This window comes from Lytechinus variegatus, chromosome 19 (genome assembly GCF_018143015.1).
Source record: "Lytechinus variegatus isolate NC3 chromosome 19, Lvar_3.0, whole genome shotgun sequence".
In the NCBI taxonomy this organism is placed as follows: domain Eukaryota; kingdom Metazoa; phylum Echinodermata; class Echinoidea; order Temnopleuroida; family Toxopneustidae; genus Lytechinus; species Lytechinus variegatus.
In genome coordinates, this window is record NC_054758.1 from 11,823,660 (window position 1) to 11,846,027 (window position 22,368).

Below are 22,368 nucleotides of genomic sequence, written 5' to 3' on the forward strand. Positions count from 1 at the left end.
GGAACAGAACTACGGCATGCTTCTTGTGCAATCATACCTCTGACATGACTGGTTGGTGGGAAACTGCCAAGGGGTAGTAGAGTTTTGGTGGCAGGAGTGGGATTAACCTGAGTGCTGAACCTTGGTGTACATCCTGGAGAAGGTTCAGGAGCCCCTTGCAGGGGAAACAGCACATTTAGAGGACTTCTTGTCAGTGGCACAGCCTCCTGATGAGCCCTTTTCCAGGTGTTCACTTGGGCTGTAGGATTTCTCTCTGGGAAACGTATGCAACCAGCACTTGGCATTCTTGAAGAAACGTGGCTACCTTTGTAGGGTCTCACATGTATAGTGTATGGTGTGCCATTGAGTGTGCATCTGAACTGTGATTGAGGTACCCGCTGCTGCATCTGGTAGCCTGGAGGCGGCCGTCTGAGATGCGATGACCCTGCATCAAGTCCTGACCTGACAACGGGGACACTGTCAAGAGACCTCGGTAGACTCTGAAGAGACAAGGTTGGTTTTGGTAGAGCCTTGATCACTCTTGTAGACGAAATAGTCTGAAGTTGGTGCATACTGGGTATGTGGTGAATTGATGCAGAATGATTCACAGGACTGTCTTTGCGCAAATGGCGACTCTGCAGATTAGAAAGTCGTTCAATTGATGGATGGCTTACCTGTCCCGTGTTAACCAAGCCATGACTGGAACTACAGCCGTCCAATGGACGTACCATAGGATCAGAATGCAGACTGGCTTTTTCTGGAACTTGAGCTGCTGCTAAGGCTTTTGAACGCATCAGATAAGGAGGCAGTGTAGAAGTCTGGGAATTACTGGAAGGCATTACAGGCAAAGGTTCATCTTCAGGATCTGGTGACGGACTGCATTTATCTCTTGGTTTTTCCGTTGGATAAACTTGTTCCACTTCAACTTCAGATTGGTTTCGGAAAGTGTTTTGTGACTTTGTTGCATGAGTGCTGTTTTGCTCCAACAAGATCCCTTCCAAAGGTTTCAACTTGCCAAGATCTTCACCCTGGTCTTGAGGACAGTGGATAGTTTGGTAGTGAATTGTATCATCTCCAGAATAACTAACAGATCCTGCTACACTTTGGTTACTCAAAACATCTGAACTGAAATACCTGATTGAGGGAGCAGAAGGCTTTGGTGACTTTGGTGTGCTAGTGAAAAGAGGCTCAGGGCCCATTCCTGAGCTGGCATCTGCAAGCGGATGATGCGGCGACAAGTGCAGATGATTTGCCTGTGGAAGTAGTGGCCTTGGGGAAGCCAGAGCAACACCATGACCAGCTGGACTGGCTTGAGTTGTCAGTTTTGGAGGGGATGAGTATGTTGATGTAGGTGACAACACCCAAGGGGTGCTCACTTTCTTTACTGGTTGGCCACCCGTGAGCGACGGGGATGCATTGTCCCCTGGAAACAACCATCGGTCAAGCTCACCAATACTGACCTCAGAGCTTGGTCGACTGGACCCTGGACGAGGAGTGCCTCTGCTGGCGCATCCTTGTAAGAAGGTGGAGAATCCTGATAAAGACGGAGGAGGAAAACTAGCAGACAGCCAGCAATCCTCTAAATTCACTTTCCCATCAATCTCAAGAAGTTTACTCTCTGCCTTTTCAAACACCTTCCTTATTCCTTGAGCATCAGTTGCAGATCCTTCAGACTTGGGTCCAATTCCACCTGATGGTCTCTCTGTATGACAACTGCCTTTAACCGCATCTTCAGATGTCTTCGAACCCTGAAGATTGTCGAGCCTAGCATCGTCAACATTTTTCTTCAGGCTTCCGAACTTTCCTCCGAATTTCATTTTCACACTGTTCATGCTGTAGTTGTGTCCTCTAGGTGTTCTGGCTTCTGTTCGTGCTTCATCCACAGAAGACCTACTGCTTGTTTTCTCTTTTCCATGAAGCACACCATTTGTCTCAAGGTAGGGAACAACTAGTCCATTAACTGGAGAAGTTATACCCTTTCTTTTATCAAGTTCAGAGAGGGAATGGCACCGAGGCATTTTCTTGCTTGAATACCTTGGAGTAGCACCTTTCACTGTTGAGGCTTTTGCCGTTTCCGAGGGTTCTTTATCAAGGTCTATTGTAAGACGTCTTTTTACGTGCTTCAGGGCAGCTCTTCTCAGTTTGGTGTCATTCCTAACAAACGGTGTTTCCTGTCAAATAGATAAAGAAAAATATAACATGTTGAATTTTATTAAAAACTTGAAAACAAATAACATTACAGGGCAATTTCACCCTGATGAAAAGTTAGCTTAAAAAAAAAAGCTGAAAAAAAAGGTTGGTAAACATCCAAAGATTGAACGAATAACAAGGATTTTTTTTGTTCGACTTTGTGATATCACATGTGAGCAAATCCCCATGTGATGCAAATTCAATAAAATGCCATTTCTCAGAAAATTGAAATAATTTCTGACTTATGCATTCATAATAATCAGAGATATCATTTCATATTTGCTTATAATACATGAAAAGTATTCAGTAGTCATCAAAAACTATTAAAAAATGGAATTTATATTACATGCCCCATGGGAAACCGTTCAGACATGGCGTTACAAATTCAAAACTTAAAAAACTCATAACTCTTATTCATTGATTTTTGTAAAACCTCCAATATTTTTCTCAATTTTTTTTCTGCTTTCATCAAAACACAATTAAGGTGGTGCCAAGCATCATCGCAACAACATCAAAAGGTATCACAAAGGTATTCCTGGGATTAACTTCCCCTTTTATGCCTATTGCAAATAAACACTTGAATTTTCATATCCAGTCCCATTTGGCCTGCATCATGGGTTTATTACAGCCAGTATAAGGGGAAGAAAAAAGGAAATAAAATTAGAGAGAGAGGAAAGTGGTGGGGTGGGGGTCCAAGGCAGAGTGAGCAACATTAATTTTGAAAAAATCCTTTTCTTTTTAACAGCCATAAACAAAAATTTGTAATGTAAATATACAGTTTTTACCCAAGTATGCCCCCCTTTTTGAAAGTGAAGTGAGGATGTTCTTTTTTTTTCCTTGTCAAATTTTCCTCAGGAAAACATCCCCCCCCCCCCTCCCTTTAGGAAAATCTTGGATCCGCCCCTGGGTTTTAGTTTATTGTACTTGAATAATTAAAGATCTTAAGCTTGTTCCATACCTTGGAAAACAAACCAAATCATACACAAGCAAATACACAACAGAATGCTTAAAAGAACCTTTTAATAACATTTCCTGAACCTTTAAGAATATATTCTCCAGGAAAGCAATGTTATAACTTCATTAATTAGAATTTAAAAAATTACTAACAAGAAACAAGATGTTATAACTTCATTAATTAGAATATAAAAAAAATTACTAACAAGAAATAGAACAAATTTTCAAGATAAATTAATAAGAATAAGTAAAATACAAACAGATAAAGGGAAAAAGTCAAATTTTGTCTGTTCCTCAAATGTGTAATTCAAACACTTTAAGTATAACAAGGCTTAAATTAATCCTATGCCATTGCCTTGAATATCTGTAGTGCCCTATTTTTATATTTCCTATTTGTGGTGCAATATAGAAATTTGCTCAATGTGTTGGCATTGCCCAAAAAGATTACTTTAAATATTTCAAGTCCTGGTGTTAGAACCAAACCATCTTGGGTCGACAGAGAGAGTCATCCTTACAAATCCATTTTGATGATCTCTGATAAAATCAATGAGTTGTTGTTTTGATCGGGGCTAGTTACACAAAGGCTTATGATGGATTGCAAATATGGAAGGAAAAATCTGATTGGTTCCTGGATAGTGCTTTGAACCAAATGCACATGTAACAATGATCCTGACTGGTCATTTCCATAAAACAACTGGTCGCCAACCTTTGTGTTATAGAGCCTAGAAGACATAATGCTTGAACATCATATTTTCAAGAATTTTTTAAGGGTAATTAAACTTTCTTTATGTCTAGACACAAAAGGAAATATATAAAACAAGCACAATAATTTTCAAGGCCAATCAGCACGGTTGTCATTAAAACATTTTTATAAAAAGAAAATGATTGAACCGTTTGAATGTCTCAATTAACAAGAAAAAAATATGCATGCAGTTGGGATATTCCCAAAACAACAAATTATACCAATTAATACTGGGAAGAAAACTTTGAAATAAACAAAGAAATAACACCAAAATACTTCAAGTTTCCAAGAAATCTGAAACGCAAAATGGAACTCCTTTCTTGGGTAACAACAAAGTACCTGTGTCATGATACTCCCTTCACCCAGTCCTGTTGGATAAATAATTGCCATCAGGTGGAAACTTATCTTATACTTTAGCTGACTTCATTTTCACTTCCAATGTGTAAATAAAATTGGAGAAATCCATGAATACAGAAAATCTGTTTAAGACTATCTCTAAAACCACAGAAATTGGTTCGATTTAAGGGGGTTAGATTTTTTTTAGATTTGTTTATTTCTGTTCAAATAAATGATATAATCAAAGTAACAGTGCAAATACATGTTCAAAATAATACATACAGTTCAATGACATTTCATAACAAATATTGAAGTTGACTCGCCAAAAAAGCAGAGCTTGTAAAATCTCGTTATCTTGTTGAGCAGCAAATGCTTGCAAACATAGCGAATATGAGATTGCCTACGTTTGTAAAAAGTTACAAAAAGTTTGTGAATAAAAAGGTTGCAAGAAAGCTTTTAAACAAGATTTGTAAGACAGTGTCGCTGAGGTTCTTTTGGATTCGCCAATATGCTGGCAATCACATGGCCATGCCGATCCTGTTTAAAATCAACCCACTGATAAAAAATGTGATCCAAATATTTCCAAACATTTTTCTTTTCCGTTTTGAAGCAGTTCGCAAATGTATTTTGATATCACTAACAATCATACCTAAGACTTTGCAACCTCGTCAAAAAAGTTGGCAATTCTCAAATACGTTCATCAGCCTTTCCTGCTTAGTGAGATAGCCCCTTTAGCATAATTGGACTTCAAAGACACATGCTATGCATGATTTGGTGTTCATATTTGCTTCCACTGAACTAATTCTTTGAGTTATGGCAGACTTATCTGTAATTCACTTCTATAGGGTTGAATTTTGTCCCAGAAACCAACAACATCATATTCTAATATATTTCATTAAAATGACACTTTAATAAAGTTGCAAATTTGATGGTATCATTCATTTCGAATCATGTTATCTATAGATATATATATTGTAATTTTTTCTGGAATTTATATCTTACCTGTCTCCTCTTGGCCTGCCTTCTTTTGTGGGTGGGACACTGGGGTGTGTGCCTGGGGGTGGGGTCCCTCAGGGATGCTGACAGGATGGGTGGGGTGCGTGATGATCACGGTAGAATTCTTGGTGGGTTCAGAGATGGTAGCCTTGGTTGGTGGGTTCTGATTCAATAGAAAGAAAAAATAATCCAATAAACATGATAATCTTAATACACAAAGTCTAGGCTATGACAGAAAGTTGAACTAAATAGAGATTCAGGCAAGATCACACAAAGTAGTGCAATCAATTGTGAATTCTGATAGAATGTAATTGCAAATGACACCCGATCATACCTTGTGATTAATAGAAAATTTTGGTACATTACACATTGTTACAACTGCAAATAATGACTAAGAAGTAGATTGCGATCAACTGCAACAAAAAACAGAATACAAATGTATTAAGTAAGGAAGAATCAAGATTTTTTTCTTTCTCGTAACATCCAAGTCTGATGGAATTTTCAGTATTTGTGCCTGTGTGATATTATAGCAGTAAATAATTTTGCTGTTGGGGTGGAACTAATGCCTTCTAACAAATTACTTATCTTAACAAATTTTTTTTTACCTGAATAGTCGTTCCAGTAACTTTATCTCCAGACTTGACCTTCTTAATGAGCGGGTGATATTCAAACTCCTTGTCCAGTGCGAGCTTGACCGCTCGTTTGCTGCGTCGTATGATGGTCACCACCTGGTTGGAATTGGACGTCACTGGACACTTGACCTGAGTTTCTGCAGCCTCCGGGGATGCTACAGAACTGTTGACAAAGAAAAGAAAGATGTTCAGTTTTAAACCAAAATAAGATAGACAAAGGTAAATTGCCACTCGGTCTTCATCCACAATGCCCACTTTCAGTTTGACCCTGATACAGTCCTAAACTAGTTTACTAGAAAACCCAGTTTAGTGAAAACTAGTTCAACGTGTAATGGAAATGCCCAAAATGATCCTCCAAACCAGTTTGGAAACCACCTCGCCATGTGGTTTTTAAGACCGCTTTGCCTCGTTAAACTAGTATAAGCGTAGGTGAGGATGCAACCGTTCTTCGGGAAGCAATCTTCAAACACTTTTGGCACACTACTCTTCACACTGAGTGTAAAATGCCTACGCTGTGGCTTCAAATTTCGCATGATACATTTGACAGACCTGCCAAACTCTGGGAATGAAATAGTTGTATTTTGTGATAAAAAAAAAATCTGCACTTTCCCCCAAAAGTGTATTTCATAATAAAATGCATTGCGCGCATGCTCATCGTGGGGCTCAAGCTGCATGCAAGCTATCATGCGCACTGGTTTTAACAAAATGACTGAAAAAAGTTACCTGGAATTACATTGATCCCATAACCATATTTGTGTTATTTCTCAATTTTTTTATTTTGTTTTACAAAATCATAGTTTTTAAAGAAAAAACATACTCTCGTATTTGGTTGCAAAAACGTACTAATTACCGCAAAAATGTACTTCTTGGCAGCTCTGATTTGACCCGCTGAGAGCATACACGTAGCAACAAGATTGCTTCATGTGAAGTGGTCCTGAAAATCACTTCAGGTGGTGATGGTTTCTTAAAATCTAATAGAATATATGCATTGACATCAATGCACTGCTATACCAGAGGCTGAAGCCACTGCCTTGCATGTGTTGGTGATCTGTAGCTGGCCCATCTCTGACAACTCTTTGTATTTCTATATCCTCTGAGGGAGGGCGCTATGAGATTATGTCATATGCATATAAGGTCTTCAGCTAAACTACCATTTTGTCCACTATATATTTAGCCTATCTCATCAAAATCTATTTGGTTGAACACCACTATATTGTCTATATGATAAGAGGACAAATTGTAAACTAGACCTTCTGACCAGTTCAGCTCCCCCCCATAAAAAAATTGGTTCAATCAAAATAGGATAAATTAGTGGGTTGTCTTGTCAAACACTTCAAAGAAGTTTAATCACTCATTCAGGACCAAGGGAAGAAAAACATAGGGGCTTGGGTGATTTTGCACTAAAAATGCTTAAAGGAGCCCTGAAAAATCCCATTCATTGCAATGTTTGAACCTATCCAATGTTGCAGATTTAGGCAGCAGGTTGTGGACAGTATCCCCTGAAAATGAGAAGTGATTTTTTTTTCCCGTTCTGGACCAGCCCTTACTTTGTGGTGGAATGCTGGCCGTTGCCAATCCCACTCTTAGAGACCGCCTCGCCGCCGTTGGGGAGCTTCACCCAATTATCCTGTCTCATCGGAAGCAGGTGGATGACCGATCCGGGAGTCGGGGATATGACCGCAGGGTGGGGTCCACTCACGAGGGGGCTGTTGCTGTTTGGCGTGACGATGGTTCGGTTCCCGGTGGTGATGGTGGGGTTACCGGCATTCGTCTGATGGGTGGAGCTCGCCTGAACGGCTGCTATGGTGTTGGCATTCAACAATGGGACAAACCTGGGTGGAAAACATGAAGAAAATTTCCGCTTGTCAGTGACCTGTTTGCCATTATGAAACTAATTCAAACATTTCATAATGCATACATGCTAGTTGCACACTTGTATTGACATCACTTCATTGCATTAATTCTAATTGGTTGACAACAGTGTATTCAACACCACAAATTATTGAAACGTAGAATTTCTTTCTACAAATGATTAAAAACCTCATTTAAGTGCTTCCCATGATCTGACTACTTTTTTCTACTGGTCCTAATTTTAATCCTACTTTTTCTTTACGCTTGAGATTCATTGTTCAGTTATTCTTTTCTTTAATTTCAAATTTTTTGGATGACTGGGAAATATGGTGCAAAGCAGAAAATCAGCTGTGGTGGACAGAGGCATTTAGAAATGTGAGAAATTAAGGGGAAAAGAAATCAGACTCAAGATCTTCAACGCAATCGGAGATGAACATTCAAAATCTATAAAAAGTCTCAAAATCATCAAAAGCCTGAACTTTGACGTAAATCTGAAAGTGGCATCCCCGAAGCAATGCCCTCACCTTTGCACATAGACCAACTTCTGCGACTTCGTCTTGGAGGCACTCGTACACTCCCCGTCTCCCTGACTTCTGGGGCTGGCTATCCTCACTGTGGTGACCTGTGAGCCATCTCTGGGGCTTAGCCGACGATGGAACGACTCTGGGGTCAACGGTGCTGCGTCAGAGGTCAGAGGTGAAGGGTCAGATGAGGTCACGGTGGAGCCAGAGAACAGTCTGGACACGCAGGCAGGGTACTTGTTTCGCAGCGCTTGGAACTCCTGAATAAACTCCTCTTCTGTTGGTGTAAATGGGAAAATAAGAGATTAGCTTTTGCATGAAAATGCTTTTGAAGGGATTGTCGTCCGTTTTGATGGGAAATCTGACACCAAGTGACCAATTGGATATACATCACACATCTTCGAACAATGGTAGAAAGAGATTTAAGACTAGTGATATTACGTAATGCCACTGGAAAATACCTTATGGTAAAGTCATTATCTCACTTTCACTGGCCGGACAGTTGCCAAAGCTTGATCACCAAAACCAAATTCCATGACTTTTCCATGACTAAATTGCTGCTTTCCATGACTTCCCGTAACGTAGAATTTGGGATGTCACAAAAACTGGGAAAAATGGAAATCATGAACACCAATTATGATTACAGAGTTTGAGAGCTGCGAGATATGACAAACTGGAAAGCTGCCATAGCCAAGAGGTAAATGCAATTCCATGACTTTTTCTAAATTTTCCAAATTCCCTGACTTTCCCTAACCACGAATTTCTCAAGGATTTTCCATGACTGTGCGAACCCTTTACAGGAATTTCCTATGCTCCTGGGAACACGGTGGTTCCCGTCCAAAGCCTATGGGACATTACAGAAATAGTTAGGTTAATATCAATGAACACATGCACAGAAAAAGATCAATGAAAAATAAGTCACCCTTTTTGCTGCCATTATTCAACGTCGACGTTGAGCTGTTCTCCTTGTCGACCTCATCCTTGACGGGACTGTTCGGCGCCGAGGAACACTTGCGATGCTCCTGCTCGGCGACCTCGCACATCGCGCTGAACGATGCGTTCCTGCTCCAGATGATGCGGGACTTGAGCGGCGTCGTCTTCCCAAGGGGCAGTTTGACCATGGCTGGGGTTTGTTTGTGGGTTGGATTGGACGACCAGGAAGATGAATTCACTGTTTAGGTGACCCCAAAACAAACAAACATAATAAATAATATTACTCAATTTTTATAAAGCAAAATTACAATGAATTTCTTAGCGCTCTAAAAAATTGGAACAGGAAACAAAAATGAAAACAATCATATTGAACGACCAACATACGTCCTAAAGAGGAATGGATTGATGACATTGATAACAAAATTAATCCTGACAATTATGATGTTTTTCTATATCTATCCCAGATGGTTCTTGGACACATCCCCCTTTGGGTCTAGATTTATGTAATCAATGATGAGGTATACAAAACAAATATGGACTGTTCTGTATTCGGACGGCGATGGAAGTCATCACTGGCCCTTCTATCATCCTGAGGCCCTGGATGAGGGGTGATCGAAGGGCCGACATAAAAGCATGTCAGGTAGGTGTTTCATAAAGCTGTTCATAAGTTAAGAGCGACTTTAAGAACGACTGGTGATCCTTTCTTGTGGTAAATGGTATACACCATCGGCGATGGTTTAGCGCGTAAGAAAGGTTCACCAGTCGTTCTTAAAGTCACTCTTAACTTCAAACAGCTTTATGAAACGGCCCCCAGGATTGATAACTTAAGCAGGCATCCTCAAAAGCAGTCAATATACTATCTCATACAAAAAATGTAAATAATACATACCAGGCGGTAGAGGAAAGTAGGAATGCTTCTGCGTTGGTTTCTTGCCTGTGGGAAGCTCACCTGTACACAAAAAAAAAAATGAATAGGAGAATAACTGCAATTACAGGTAAATTTGGGTACGGTAAGTCAAATGTTTAGGGATCAGAAAAAATCTGTTCAACATTGGAGAAAGTAAGCTACATAACACGCTTTACATAATCTGGGCTCTGTAACACAACAATCAGCGATCAATTGCTTGATGAACTGACCGATCAATATCAATGTTACACACATTTGGTTTAAAATACTTACCAGGAACAAATCAGTGTGAATCTCTCATATTTGCAATTCATCGCAAACATTTGTGTTACGGAGCCCCGGGGGCGTTTCATTAAAAGGACTTGTCGAATGTTTTATCCGACAAGTCCCATTTTATCCGACAGTTACCATAGGAACAGTGCCTCTCAGCCAATCAAAATCATGAAAAGATGTCAGATCTGACAACTTGTCGGATGAAATTATTGATGAAACGCTCCCCTGGTCTAAAATATTTGACTTATGAAAAGTTGATGAATAAGTTCACAAGTTCACCTGTAAGTTTCACTGAAGTCACAATACAGTGATTCATATACTCACAGAGACATTAGTTCCTCAAAATGCAGAAAATATTGTCACAGTACCTTACCCGACATGTCAGAGATTTGTTGACACATTAAACTTCTAAAACCTTCATAACCTTTAAAATGGCCCCCCATGACACACCTCGGCACTTGGTTTAACCTTTTATGAATGATTGATAGCATTTAACACAGTATATGAGCCAAGTTTGATTTGTCCATTGACCTTTAACCTTCTGCAAGAATGAAAAGGAGACATCGTAAAAACACAATGCCTCAGTTGATCACATTTGTCTGGCACGGTCAGAACAATCATACTTACTCCAGTCGACATGACTTGTATCAGGATCCGGCCCTATCCACCTGAATGCTGGCTTGCGACTCCTTCCCTCTGATAAGTGGATTTTATCGATCAGTTTCAGACTTGTCAAGATGTTGGCAATATCATACAGTCTCCTTACTTTAGCTGCCAAAGGGTTGAACAGAAGAGGGCAATGTTAGTAGGGCATCCAAAATATCAAAGAGTTTGAGGAAGACAATTTGTGATGTAAAACTTCACATTATCAAAGTATGAAGCAAAAGCATTACTCTTTCAGATATGCGTATTTTCTAATATAAAACAAAAATATATATATTGGCGCAAATTTTTTTTACCTGATTGAAAAGAAAGCATGAATGCTTGTAAGCAAGCAACCACAGGACCGACGGCTTTAGGTCCTCTCCAAGGGACCTGGTCATGAGGATAAATGCCTTACCAAAGGGCACTAGCACCAAGTGGGAATAGAACCCAGGTTACCAGAATCCGAAACCCACGCACATTTTAAAAATAATTAGAAAAAAACAGTCGTAAGATGAACTTACTCTTGAACTTTGCATTTTCTCCAATCTGATAATTCTGATCTCCTTTTAGAATCCTGGCAGCTACATCCAAAGAGATTATCCGATCCTAGGAATAAATCGTAGAAAAGCGGTAGATTTTATTTTCAAATGGAGAAGGCTTTAGTAGTGGAACATCCAATTATGTTTAACAATGAACTTCCAACTTGAGCACTTCACAATAATGGACCACAAACATAATCATCACGAGAGGCATACTTTCCCGTGCAGGTCAACAACTTTTTTCCTAGATAGCAGGGGCCACATGAGAACTGGAATGCTAAAGAGATATTGAACTGAATGTTGAATCCCATGCGCAAGGAAAACTAAAAACTAATCAGTGGAACTAGTAGTGGGGTCCCCAGGAAAATTTTCATGGTTAAAGATAAATACCATTTGTGGTAATGATCTCAAAGTGAGTTCGAACAGAATCAAATAAATTTACCGCTCAAGTGTTTGTATGTATACATAAAAAAATATGTGCCGAGGGACTTTGGAAGAAAATGTGTTAATTGCTGAGAAATGAGCAAAATAAGCACAGAATTCCATCAAATGTCTGGTATTTTTCCAAGAAATATTAATACACTGTCCCACATCTACTTTCCTGTGTTAGTGATCATCAGAATTATTGATTTGTGCTAAGATTTCATTATTTCACAAAGATCAGTTTACATTAATGTACCAGATCCAGATATATGATACTATGGTGACAATTTGATTTTAAAGACTTTCTCATGAAATAATAGTTTGCTGCAAGCCACCTGCAACTACTATCTTTTATCTTTAAAGATAAATTCCAGTTCTGGTAACGATCTCAAAATGACCACCCAAGTGTCTATTTATATGAATAAAAAATATGTGCCAAAGGATTCTGGAAGAAATTGTGTAATTGCTGAGAAATAAGCAAAATAAACGCAGATTCGTTCCCTTCCGTCGGGTCTTTATTCCAGCAATAATAATACACTGTCCCATGTGTGCCTTTCTGTGTTAGTGATCTTCAGTATGAACATTTTTCAGTGTAGATTTCAAGATTTCACAAAGTTCAGTTTATGTAACCGTACCAGATCTAGATCATCAATGATATACTGACAATTAAGCCTGGTTTTACAGACTTTCACATGAAATCAGTGTTTATTGCAACTACTGGTATTTCTCTTTAGGGTTTGTAAACACTTTGAAAGAGAAACACAGTAAATATAATGTTGTCAATCAATTTCTCAGGATTTCTGCAACGAAGCGACGGCACAATGAGGGTGGTATCATGTGCGCAAGGATTCCAACTATCGATACACACCTTACAGACAAGGAAAAGCATAATAAACTTCTGACTCATCACTCCTAAGGTCTTGTCTCTCTTTGTGTCTGGAGAAGGAAAATAAAAGTAAAAAAGAAAAGAGGATTTCCGACATGATCACAAAGTTTCTAGATGTAGAACAAAGCATGACAATATTTCAAGTAAACTCATTCGAATTGTGGAAATTATTGCAATACATTGCAGTATAAAAAAAATGTGTTAATAATAATAGGCACTTACATAGCGCCATCTATCTAGAAATATTCTATTCCAAAGATGCGTTGTTATTATTATTACCCCGGCTTTAGCTCGTCAGTAGGATGTTATTCAACATATTTATTTCAATTTTTACTGTGATTAAAAAAAGTCCTTGGCTTGTATTCTCCAAAGGTTCCAATTACACCATGTACAAAACCATGGATTATGCAGACTTCTTGTGTTTTATCACACTTCCCTAGAAGCGCCCTTTGCCAAAAACTTGCATTTAATTGAATTTTTCTTAGTATAAGTAATGTAATAAGAGCAATAATGTAATAAGAGTAAAAAATATCTGGTTGGTCCATGGTTTTGCACCATGGTATTAATGAAATCTCTTTTTAGAATACAGGCCTTTCCGTCTTTCATTATGATGGTGCAGATATGACACGTGCCTCCATTTATGATTGGTCTGTATTCTGATATTCACTGTAACAAGATAACGATAATTGTCACTAGGCCTGGGAGTAAACATCGATTGATCGAATGGCTTGCCGCCGATCGCTAATCGATTAGCAAAATTTACACTTTTCAAATAATCGGCAGATCCCGATAACGATGTTGGGATAACTCGAATACCCAAGTAATAGTAACAAAATGACAAGATAACAATGACAACGGTTTTGGAATACTTCATACAGGTTTAAAAATGATGTTACCGAGGTAATTTGTCAAACATGAACAACGATTGTATCACTTTCACTGTTAAACACCGACCCGAACGAGCTACGAAAGTAGGTCAACTTTTGTGACTGAAAAGACGTGCTTCCCGACAAAGAATCGAACCGTTAGATTGTTTTTTTAGGAAATAATCGAATGGTAAAAATGACATTCGTCCCAGGCCTAATTGTCACCATATCTACATCAACAAAACTATATCTCTTTCGTTTTTCCTCTTTCATTAATCCTGATAGTGTTGTTGTTAATGGTGCTTTGACAAGCGAATGTCCTGTTTACATAAACCCAACAGTGAGTCGACTCCCGATTTTTTTTTAAAGCAAAGTTTGACCATCTTCCCAGTGCTCCCGACCGTCTTTCCTCATCTCCGTCTCCACCGGGGATTTCAGGAAGTTGCCGATATCCTGGAGGGGTTGCTTAGCAACGTCACTCATCGCCATCCTGTCCGGTCCGTAAACCGGCGATTTGGTGTCGTCCATCGACAGACTCCCGTCTTCTAACCTGCTGTGAAGAAGTGCCAGCTGCTCGGCGAACTTCTGCCTCTGTCCAAGACACTATAAGAATATGGCAAGAACGGGTCCAAATCACCAGGGAAACAAGTTACACAGGGACTACACCATCTCAAGCCCGGGGGTCATTTCATACAAGTATGGTCAGTTCCCCCATGTCTGCGCGGTCTCCCAAGTCTGCGCACCCGCGTATCTGCGCGATTCTAGTAAAAGAAGATACGCAACGAGCACGAACTTTACACATGCAATACATAAACAGGTATTCATAAAAAAATCCGACTCAAAATGGTGGAAAAATAATGAATTCTGGGCACTTCATGTGACGGCCTCAAAATGCAGCCTTTCTCATCAAAATCCCCGAATCGTGTGCAAAGTGAATGAGTGCGCAGACATGGGGTACCATTTTTTTTTTCAATCTGAAAATGACTGCCCGAAAGTTTTTACAAGAAAATCTTATATTTTCTTTCATTTTTTAATGAAAAATTTGGTACACTTACTCTTAATGATATAAGGAACACTATTAACCAAAAAAATTGTGAAATAAGAAGAAATTCATGTTAAATCTTAACTCAAATTGTTAGGTGCGCAGACTTGGGGCCCACCATCATAGAGCTACAAGTACAACCATGGTAACCTTGTTATTATTTTGTAAACAATTTTTTTTCGGCATTACTCCTATGTATTTAAGATCGCATGCTCGATCTTTAATGAAAAATCATTATTTGATTTTATTTTTCATTAAAGATTGAGCACGCGATCTTAAATACATACATGTAGGAGTAATGCCGAAAAAAAAATTGTTTACAAATAATAATTTCCTCCTATTAAAGCCTCTTCCTTAACTTGTTGTTATTGTTCATACGATGGAAACTTCGATTTTGATTGGTTGCTGAGCCCTGTTATATCAGGCATGTTTTGGTTTTTTTTTATTTCGGGGGCTCTTTTTTGCAAACTGTATGGACTGACTTATCTGCAACATTTGATACTTAAGGATTTACCTCTCCAGTGAATGGGAATTTTCCAGGGCTCTTTTTAGCATTTTTCAGTGGAAAAATTGCCCAGTGCTGTGTAATTTTTTTTCCCATGTTACCATGGAACTTGAAATTGCCATATTGACAAAAGTACAATACTTGTAACTCGTTATGAAACGGGCCCCTAGAAACTAAAAAAAAAAGGGAAATCCCCAAATTCCCAATCCAATGTAGGATGTCATACAGTGGGGCAAAGTTTGGTTCATGAACTCAAAATAAACAACTTTGCAATTACTATCATGACTATGAACTGAACTTACTTACATGTACAACAATCATTCAATCTTCAGAATTCTTTTGGTTCAAACGAATACCTTTCTACTACCACTACCTCTACATACATGTACAACCAACGTCATTGTTTGTGTCATATTTTGAATTTTATAAATAAAATCCTTGATTGGGAAGAAAAAGAAGAGAAAATGTAAGACATTAAAGACAAACAAGTAATATTAAAAAACTCTAGTAATGCTACATGTACTACTCTACTACATTCATTATCAGAAACAAGTTTGCATAAGTACATGTACCTTTAGTTTTGCCAGTGTTTGGTAGAGATGTGTCCTCCCGTGCCACAGGTAACGGTTCTTTGCTCTCCGGCTTACCATCTCGACACTCTCAAGGACATTCACAATGTCATAGATCCTCCGCCTCTCGACATCTGAAGAAAAACAAAATACAGCCAATATTTAGGGTTTAAAGCTAAATGATAGTAGTTGCAGTAAAGCACTAATTTCGTGAGAAAATTCTGTAAAACCAAGGTTCAGCATGACTATATCATCGTGGATCTAGATCTGGTAGTTACATAAACCGAACTTTGTGAAATCATAAAATCTAAGCTGATGTACGATCACTGAAGATCGCCAACACAGATAGGCACACGTGGGGCAGTGTATTTATTATTGCTGGAATAAAGACCCAACGGAAGTGACCGAATCCGCACTTATTTGCTTTATTTCTCAGCAATTACACAATTTCTTCCAGAATCCTTTGGCACATTTTTTATTCATACAAACAGACACTTGGGTGGTCATTATATTAGATTCTGTAAAAATTCATTTTGAGATCGTTACCAGAACTGGAATTTATCTTTAAGCCACTAGTATTAAAATGAGCACTGAAGAGCATATATCCCACTTCCTTTGGAAAAAAAGTTATTACAATTATGATTGTACACTATAAAGCTTGGAAGTATAAAGGTCAGCAGTACTTTTACTTTTTGAAATCATACAAATGGTGCTAATGCAGGTATCACAAAAAAATTCAATGTCGACATATCGCTACGAAGCAATCGGGTATACATGTATGTTAGGGCTATGTGTCAACTGTCTATACGGTGTAACAGTATAAATTCCACACTACATGTATACTACATCGTGGGACGAACACTGTCGATACATGCATGTCTGCAACAGAATCCTCCGTTTCACAGTGACATTAATGTTGATAGCAGAGTACCGTTTCATAAAGATTTTTTATACTTCCAAAAGCAAAATTTCTGTAACAAGTTTACAACAAGCCAATCAATTTGAATGATTTCGGTAGCTTTAAACTGTTATTGCAAAAGTGTAAATGGGCCCCCGAGTCTGTTGAGACCAACATTAATTGGTTTACAGAGATATACATAAGGGAGCTTCATGTACATGTGGTTAGGTTGGCACAACAGTCTTGATTAAGGCCACCGCACACTTTACGATTGTTCGCGATGCGATTTTGGAACAAATCGCATTTTGCTCATTTCCTGAAAAGGTGAATGGAACATATCATTTTATTTGAGGTTTGAAATTAATTGAAAGAATACTAATATAACCATTTTGAACGATTACAAGCCTTTATTTTACAGTAAAGGCCAAATTAGTTTCAAATCGTCGGCAATCATATGACTGCTATGACGTCATTACGACTAGATATTAAATTTGCTTTTATTCTAAGAAGGATGATAGCACAGTCACATATTTGAACATAGGTACATTCGTACAACAATTTAGAACATTACACAGTAAGATATTCCAAGTCTCAATATTAGCATCAAATTCTACAATATTTTATCCTGAAATCGGGTCGCAGACCAATCATAAGGTGTGCGGTCGCCTTTAGTAGTATCTAAGTACAGAATATGAACTCATCACTTACTCAAATCTTTTGAGATCTGGTCTAATGAGATATCCATGGCTTTGCCATCTGGAGGGTAGTCTGGATATTTGGTCAAGAATCTAAAGAAAAGAAGAGTAAACATGAACGTCAAGAAAACACACACACACACATGAATAGACAAAAACACACCTAAATGTACAAGAGAATGCCCAACATGTAACTTTGCAAATGCAGTCAGCAGTTTGGCAAGTATTCTGAATAAAATCTTTAAAAAGTGATAGAATTGGAACGTTGTTCAATACTGTTTATCATTACTCATATCAGACATCTGAGCTGATCCTTTACAAAATTGCACTGATGGCCGAGTCTTCACAAATATTGGTAACAAGAATTTTTTTGACTCTACGTAGCAAAACATACCATTGTAAATTGTATTTTGCGGTCTCGCATTTGAACATCTGAGGACGAGCAATGCATACATTGTACGTGTCATATCGATCCGCACAGCAACAATACGAAAATAAGACAATGCTGTATACAATATGCATCCCAACTTTAACTTCACAATGGTATAATGACACGATAGAACCCTATTCTTAGAGTCAGCCCATAATTTCTTGATTTTCATGATTTTTCTCTAGATGTCTGAATTAGATTTCTAACAAAATTACAGACTGGCTCTTCTTTCAAGGAACATCAAATATATTGCCCTAAATATCAAAAGAACCATATTGTATGTATATTGTATATATATAATGATTCCGTTGCAATCTTTTATCTATTCAATTTTGAGGAAACACCTAAAGTTTTTATAAAAAAGGGCAAACGACCAGAGATCACTGAGGCACTTACTTTTGACAAAGTAATCCAAGGGACTTGGATTTCCTGTTGTTTTTCTCTCCTTCCTCTGTTCCGTGTTCATCCGTAGGTGACAAAAGGAACGATGAATCATGACCCGATGAGGTGTTTAGAATGGACACGTCTTCGCTGGAGGTCATCACTGTCTCTTGGTTACAAGGTGATACTGTTCCTAGAGTGCTTGTAGACATTGCTTCAAGGGTGCTTGAAGACTCTGTTCCGAGGTCTGTACAAGACATTGTTCCTTGGGCACTAGGCAATATTGTTCCTTGCGATGCTGCTTCTACCATTGCGTCGAATAACCTCGCTTTCTTCTTCTTGTTCTCCATGTTTCTAATTTCAGGACTCATTGCACTCAACAGCATCTTGAGGTTTGCCGTCGGGGTCAAGGGGTCATCATTCGGAACCTCATTGGCATCTGCCAGTTTTGTTGGGGTGACAGGTTGCCCGGAACCCGCCTGCTCATCAAAGCTAAAAGTGCCAAGCGGCTGAGTTCTGAAAGACTCCCCGCAATTTAAGGAAGAGTTCTTTGAGTTGAAACTAAGGTCACAGGACGAAGAGAACCCACCACTGGAGCTGAGGTCTGCACTAAATCCTGAAGAATTTGGGGTGAAGCCTGAGTCGTTTGTAAGATTTGAGGAATCCATTCGACTCCAGCTATCTTCTGTCCTGTCTTTGAGATCCAAGTGTGGAAGGTATTCCACAGTGACATTAGGACTACTTGACTTGATCTCCGGTCTAGAGCTTGTGTCGCTGGTCTCCGACATGGATGAGAAAGGGATTTGCACACTGCTGCCATACTCGATGGAATCATTATCACTCTCGCTATCATGGTCCAGCGGCTGAAAGTGATTGGGTAACAGCATGCCTGCCATACTGGAAGCTAACTCGGCCATGACTCAATCACCAGAACTGTATTAGACTTCTGCAAAAGAACGTATAAAAACTTAAGTCTGAATAAACTGTTTTAGTTTACAAAATCAATCAATCGTTGTTACAATGATGTGCAATAGTAAATGATAATGGGCATTTATATCACCATCTATCTCGAGGTTTTTGTTTGAGCAGCCATTTCCAGTGCTGGGCATTCAAGGAATTGATTGTCTAGTACTTGCTCACAAAAGGAACATACTTTCTCACAATACAGGCAAAATAATTCACCTTTGGCAAGCGTGATTTACAGAGGTTTTCTATGGACGAGCCTTTAAACTCAACCATCGGCATGAAGTCACCCGAAACTGTTATGATCAGTGGACACTGGGCATACAATAGCTGCACATTTTTTTTCCACAAAATTAACTAAAATCAATGAAATATTCTTTTGTTTTTATTGTGAACAAAAATTAAACGTGAATTTCTTGGGTCCACAAAAAATTTGATTGATCAAGGCAAAACTAAATTTACATACCTCTAGTCTGGCTCCTGCAATTTTAGGATGCTTTTTATTAACAGATGAGGTGGTTTACATGTACATTATACAAGGCAATTTCTTCGTAATTACTCTGTTTTACTCGAGACTATGAAATAAAGTTTAATATGTAAAAGGGGTGGCTGGAATATTAAATGCAAAATGTGAAATTTCTCCTGACATTTTTTTAAACTTAATAAAGGTCATGTCCACTCCAGAAAATATGTTGATTTGAAACAGAAAAAAAAAAAAATGCAATAACTATCTCCAGGCCATGGAGCAATGGGGAAAAAAGGAAGAGGGAAAAAAAATACAGGAGAAAAACATAAAATGACAAGAACAAGAAGAAAAAGCATTAAGAAAATAAAAGAAAACAGAAAAAAAGGAAAGGAAAACAAAAAGAAAAGTGGAAAAAAAGACAAAGGAAAAAATTAACAGAAAAAAATGGACAAAAAAATTATTTATGAAAAGAAAAAAAGGTAAAATACTGTAGTGTAGAAAAAAAGGATGGAGGGAAAGAAGTTTCCAATATAATTATAAAGGCTCCCAATTCCAAATCAAAGGCAAAGCAGTGTGACAAACAATCATTTTCTGACTGGTTGCCAACTCAACACAAGAAGAGCCTTTGACCGAGTCTGATGAACTAAACTATGCTGGTACCTGATAAAAAAATGAGGGTATTTCGAAGTTTCATCTGGCTTATTCAGCCAGGCTGCCTCAGCCCAGTCAGGGGCATGCCACGTACTACAACACTTGACTTGGACATAGTCCCGAGCAAGCCAGGCCCAAAACAAGGGGCCGGTGCGCTGGCTCGATTACTGCCTGCCCTGCGCTGCCGGTGTTGTTCACAACAGCTTGCAGCTCAGCCGTTCAGAAAGCGCGCGCCAGACAAACGGCAAATCTATCTTCAATTTTGCATCAGGCTTTCAGTTTCAAGCAAATGAAATGTAGATATGGACGTGTGATGATTGTGCATTATTCTTGATCTTGAAGGTTTTTACTTTCAACAAATGAAATTATCGATGAGTTTGAGATAAAAAACTAACGTAATTTTTACCCATTAAAATTATGAATGTGGCGCGCCATTTCCTTGCTGAACGGAAGTCGCTTGCCTGTTTTATTAAAATCTCAAAGACAAGTTTCGATCTCAACAATGTACTCCCGGTACGGTGTATTTTAATTCCAATCAGGTTATAGATGTGACTTAAACATTCATCGAGACAAATGGTCATTTAATATAGGCTTATATCACAAATTCACAAATACAAGAGCGAAAACTAAATGTCCACACTCGGTTCTGAACACGCAGTTTGCACATCGACAGACATGAACATCCCCTCACTTCCCATCAGATTTTCAACTAAATTGTCGACAACCCTCACAAAAAAAAACATTACCGATTTCCCAGAATATTCCTTAGAATTTTATTTAAATATTAAAATAAATCAAGCACACATTACCTGTTATTTTAAGGCATTTATCCCGGGCATTTATATCTCTCTTTTTTCCTGTTGCACTCGTCGAGGCGGTGTAAAGTTCGATATCCGCGATTGACCGATCGCAAGCAAATTAACGCTACGATTTTCGGTTCAATTTTGGCGCGGCATAATGAACACAAACGTAGCCCGCCTCTTTTTCGCTGCTCCACTATCACCTCAAATGAGCCACTCGTTCAATACAATAAACTGTGCCTCATCCAAAATAATACCTTGGGACCAAAACAAGTTGTGAATGAATTGGACGAGAGGCGTGGCGTAGTATTGAAATATGAGTTCTTTTTTTCCCTCATGACAATCAAATGGACCTTTTCAGTTCGTGTTTGCAGTCAATGAATCAGGTGTTAAATTTTAATATGAATGGAGCTAGCGGGAACTAAAGACGGCAAAGAAGGGCGCGCGCTTTGTGAAACGGTCAGTAGACCAATTTGGTAGGGGGAGGGAGGGAGGGAGGGAGGAAGGAAGGAAGGAAAGGCGGAAAGGAAGCCCGGAAGGAATTAAGGGAAAGAAACTATTTTTGTAAATCAATATTATTTTACTAATTTATTATACAAAAGAAATATGACACTAAAATACGAGCACGTCATTACGTTTCTTTCTTCTCCTTTTCCCCTTAATTCCTTCCCTTCTTCCTTCAGATTTCTTCTTTTTCTTCCTTTCTTATTCTTTTCCTCCCTTATATAAATCCTCTTTCTTCCTTTCTAGTTTCTATTTCTTTGTTTGTTTCTTAATTCTCTCTCTCTTTCTTTTCTTCCCTTTCTTTTTTTCTTTCTTTTTTCTTTATTTCTTTCTTAATTTCTTTTATTTTCTTTCCTTTCTTTCTTCCTTCCTTTTTCTTTCTTTCTTTCTTCTCCTTTCCCCTTAATTCCTTCCCTTCTTCCTTCAGATTTCTTCTTTTTCTTCCTTTCTTTTTCTTTTCCTCCCTTATACAGTATAAATCCTCTTTCTTCCTTTCTAGTTTCTATTTCTTTGTTTGTTTTGATTCTCTCTTTTTCTTTTCTTCCCTTTCTTTCTCTTTCTTTCTTTCTTCCTTTCTTCATTCCTTCCTTGCCAACCTTAAAGGGGAAGTTCACCCTGAAGAAAACTTTGTTGTAAAAATAGCAGAAAAAATAGTAAAAATTATTGGTGAAGGTTTGAGGAAAATCCGTTAAAGAGTAAGAAAGTCATTAGAGTTCAAAATTTTGGATTTGTGACGTCATAAACGAGCAGCTGCCCCATGTGTTATGTAATATAAAATGTATGAAATTCAA

General features: G+C 38.4%; 1 protein-coding gene across 1 annotated transcript; it reads right to left on the bottom strand.

Moving 5' to 3' along the window:
• Nucleotides 1-1,826: 1,826 nt before the first annotated feature.
• LOC121405700 lies at nucleotides 1,827-21,261 on the bottom strand. Its single transcript, XM_041596618.1, has 15 exons — nucleotides 21,083-21,261; nucleotides 18,209-19,139; nucleotides 17,396-17,475; nucleotides 15,793-15,923; nucleotides 14,054-14,276; nucleotides 12,790-12,857; nucleotides 11,481-11,565; nucleotides 10,942-11,085; nucleotides 10,024-10,083; nucleotides 9,124-9,372; nucleotides 8,205-8,478; nucleotides 7,377-7,661; nucleotides 5,803-5,992; nucleotides 5,204-5,360; nucleotides 1,827-2,150 (listed from the first exon to the last, which is right to left on the bottom strand). The coding sequence occupies exons 2-15, from the start codon at nucleotides 19,108-19,110 to the stop codon at nucleotides 2,134-2,136; spliced, it is 2,865 nt and encodes a 954-aa protein (XP_041452552.1). The 5' UTR covers nucleotides 19,111-19,139; nucleotides 21,083-21,261; the 3' UTR covers nucleotides 1,827-2,133.
• Between the last annotated feature and the right edge of the window lie 1,107 nt (nucleotides 21,262-22,368).

What these genes read in the sequence shown, in the direction of transcription:
- LOC121405700 (XM_041596618.1), bottom strand. Translation starts at nt 19,110, where the DNA reads ATGGCCGAGTTAGCTTCCAGTATGGCAGGCATGCTGTTACCCAATCAC. An exon ending in CCAGATCTCAAAAGATTTGA is followed by an intron (nt 15,924 to 17,395) that starts GTAAGTGATGAG and finishes GTTTTTCTTCAG; the next exon opens with ATGTCGAGAGGCGGAGGATC. An exon ending in CTACTTTCCTCTACCGCCTG is followed by an intron (nt 9,373 to 10,023) that starts GTATGTATTATT and finishes TCACCTAAACAG; the next exon opens with TGAATTCATCTTCCTGGTCG.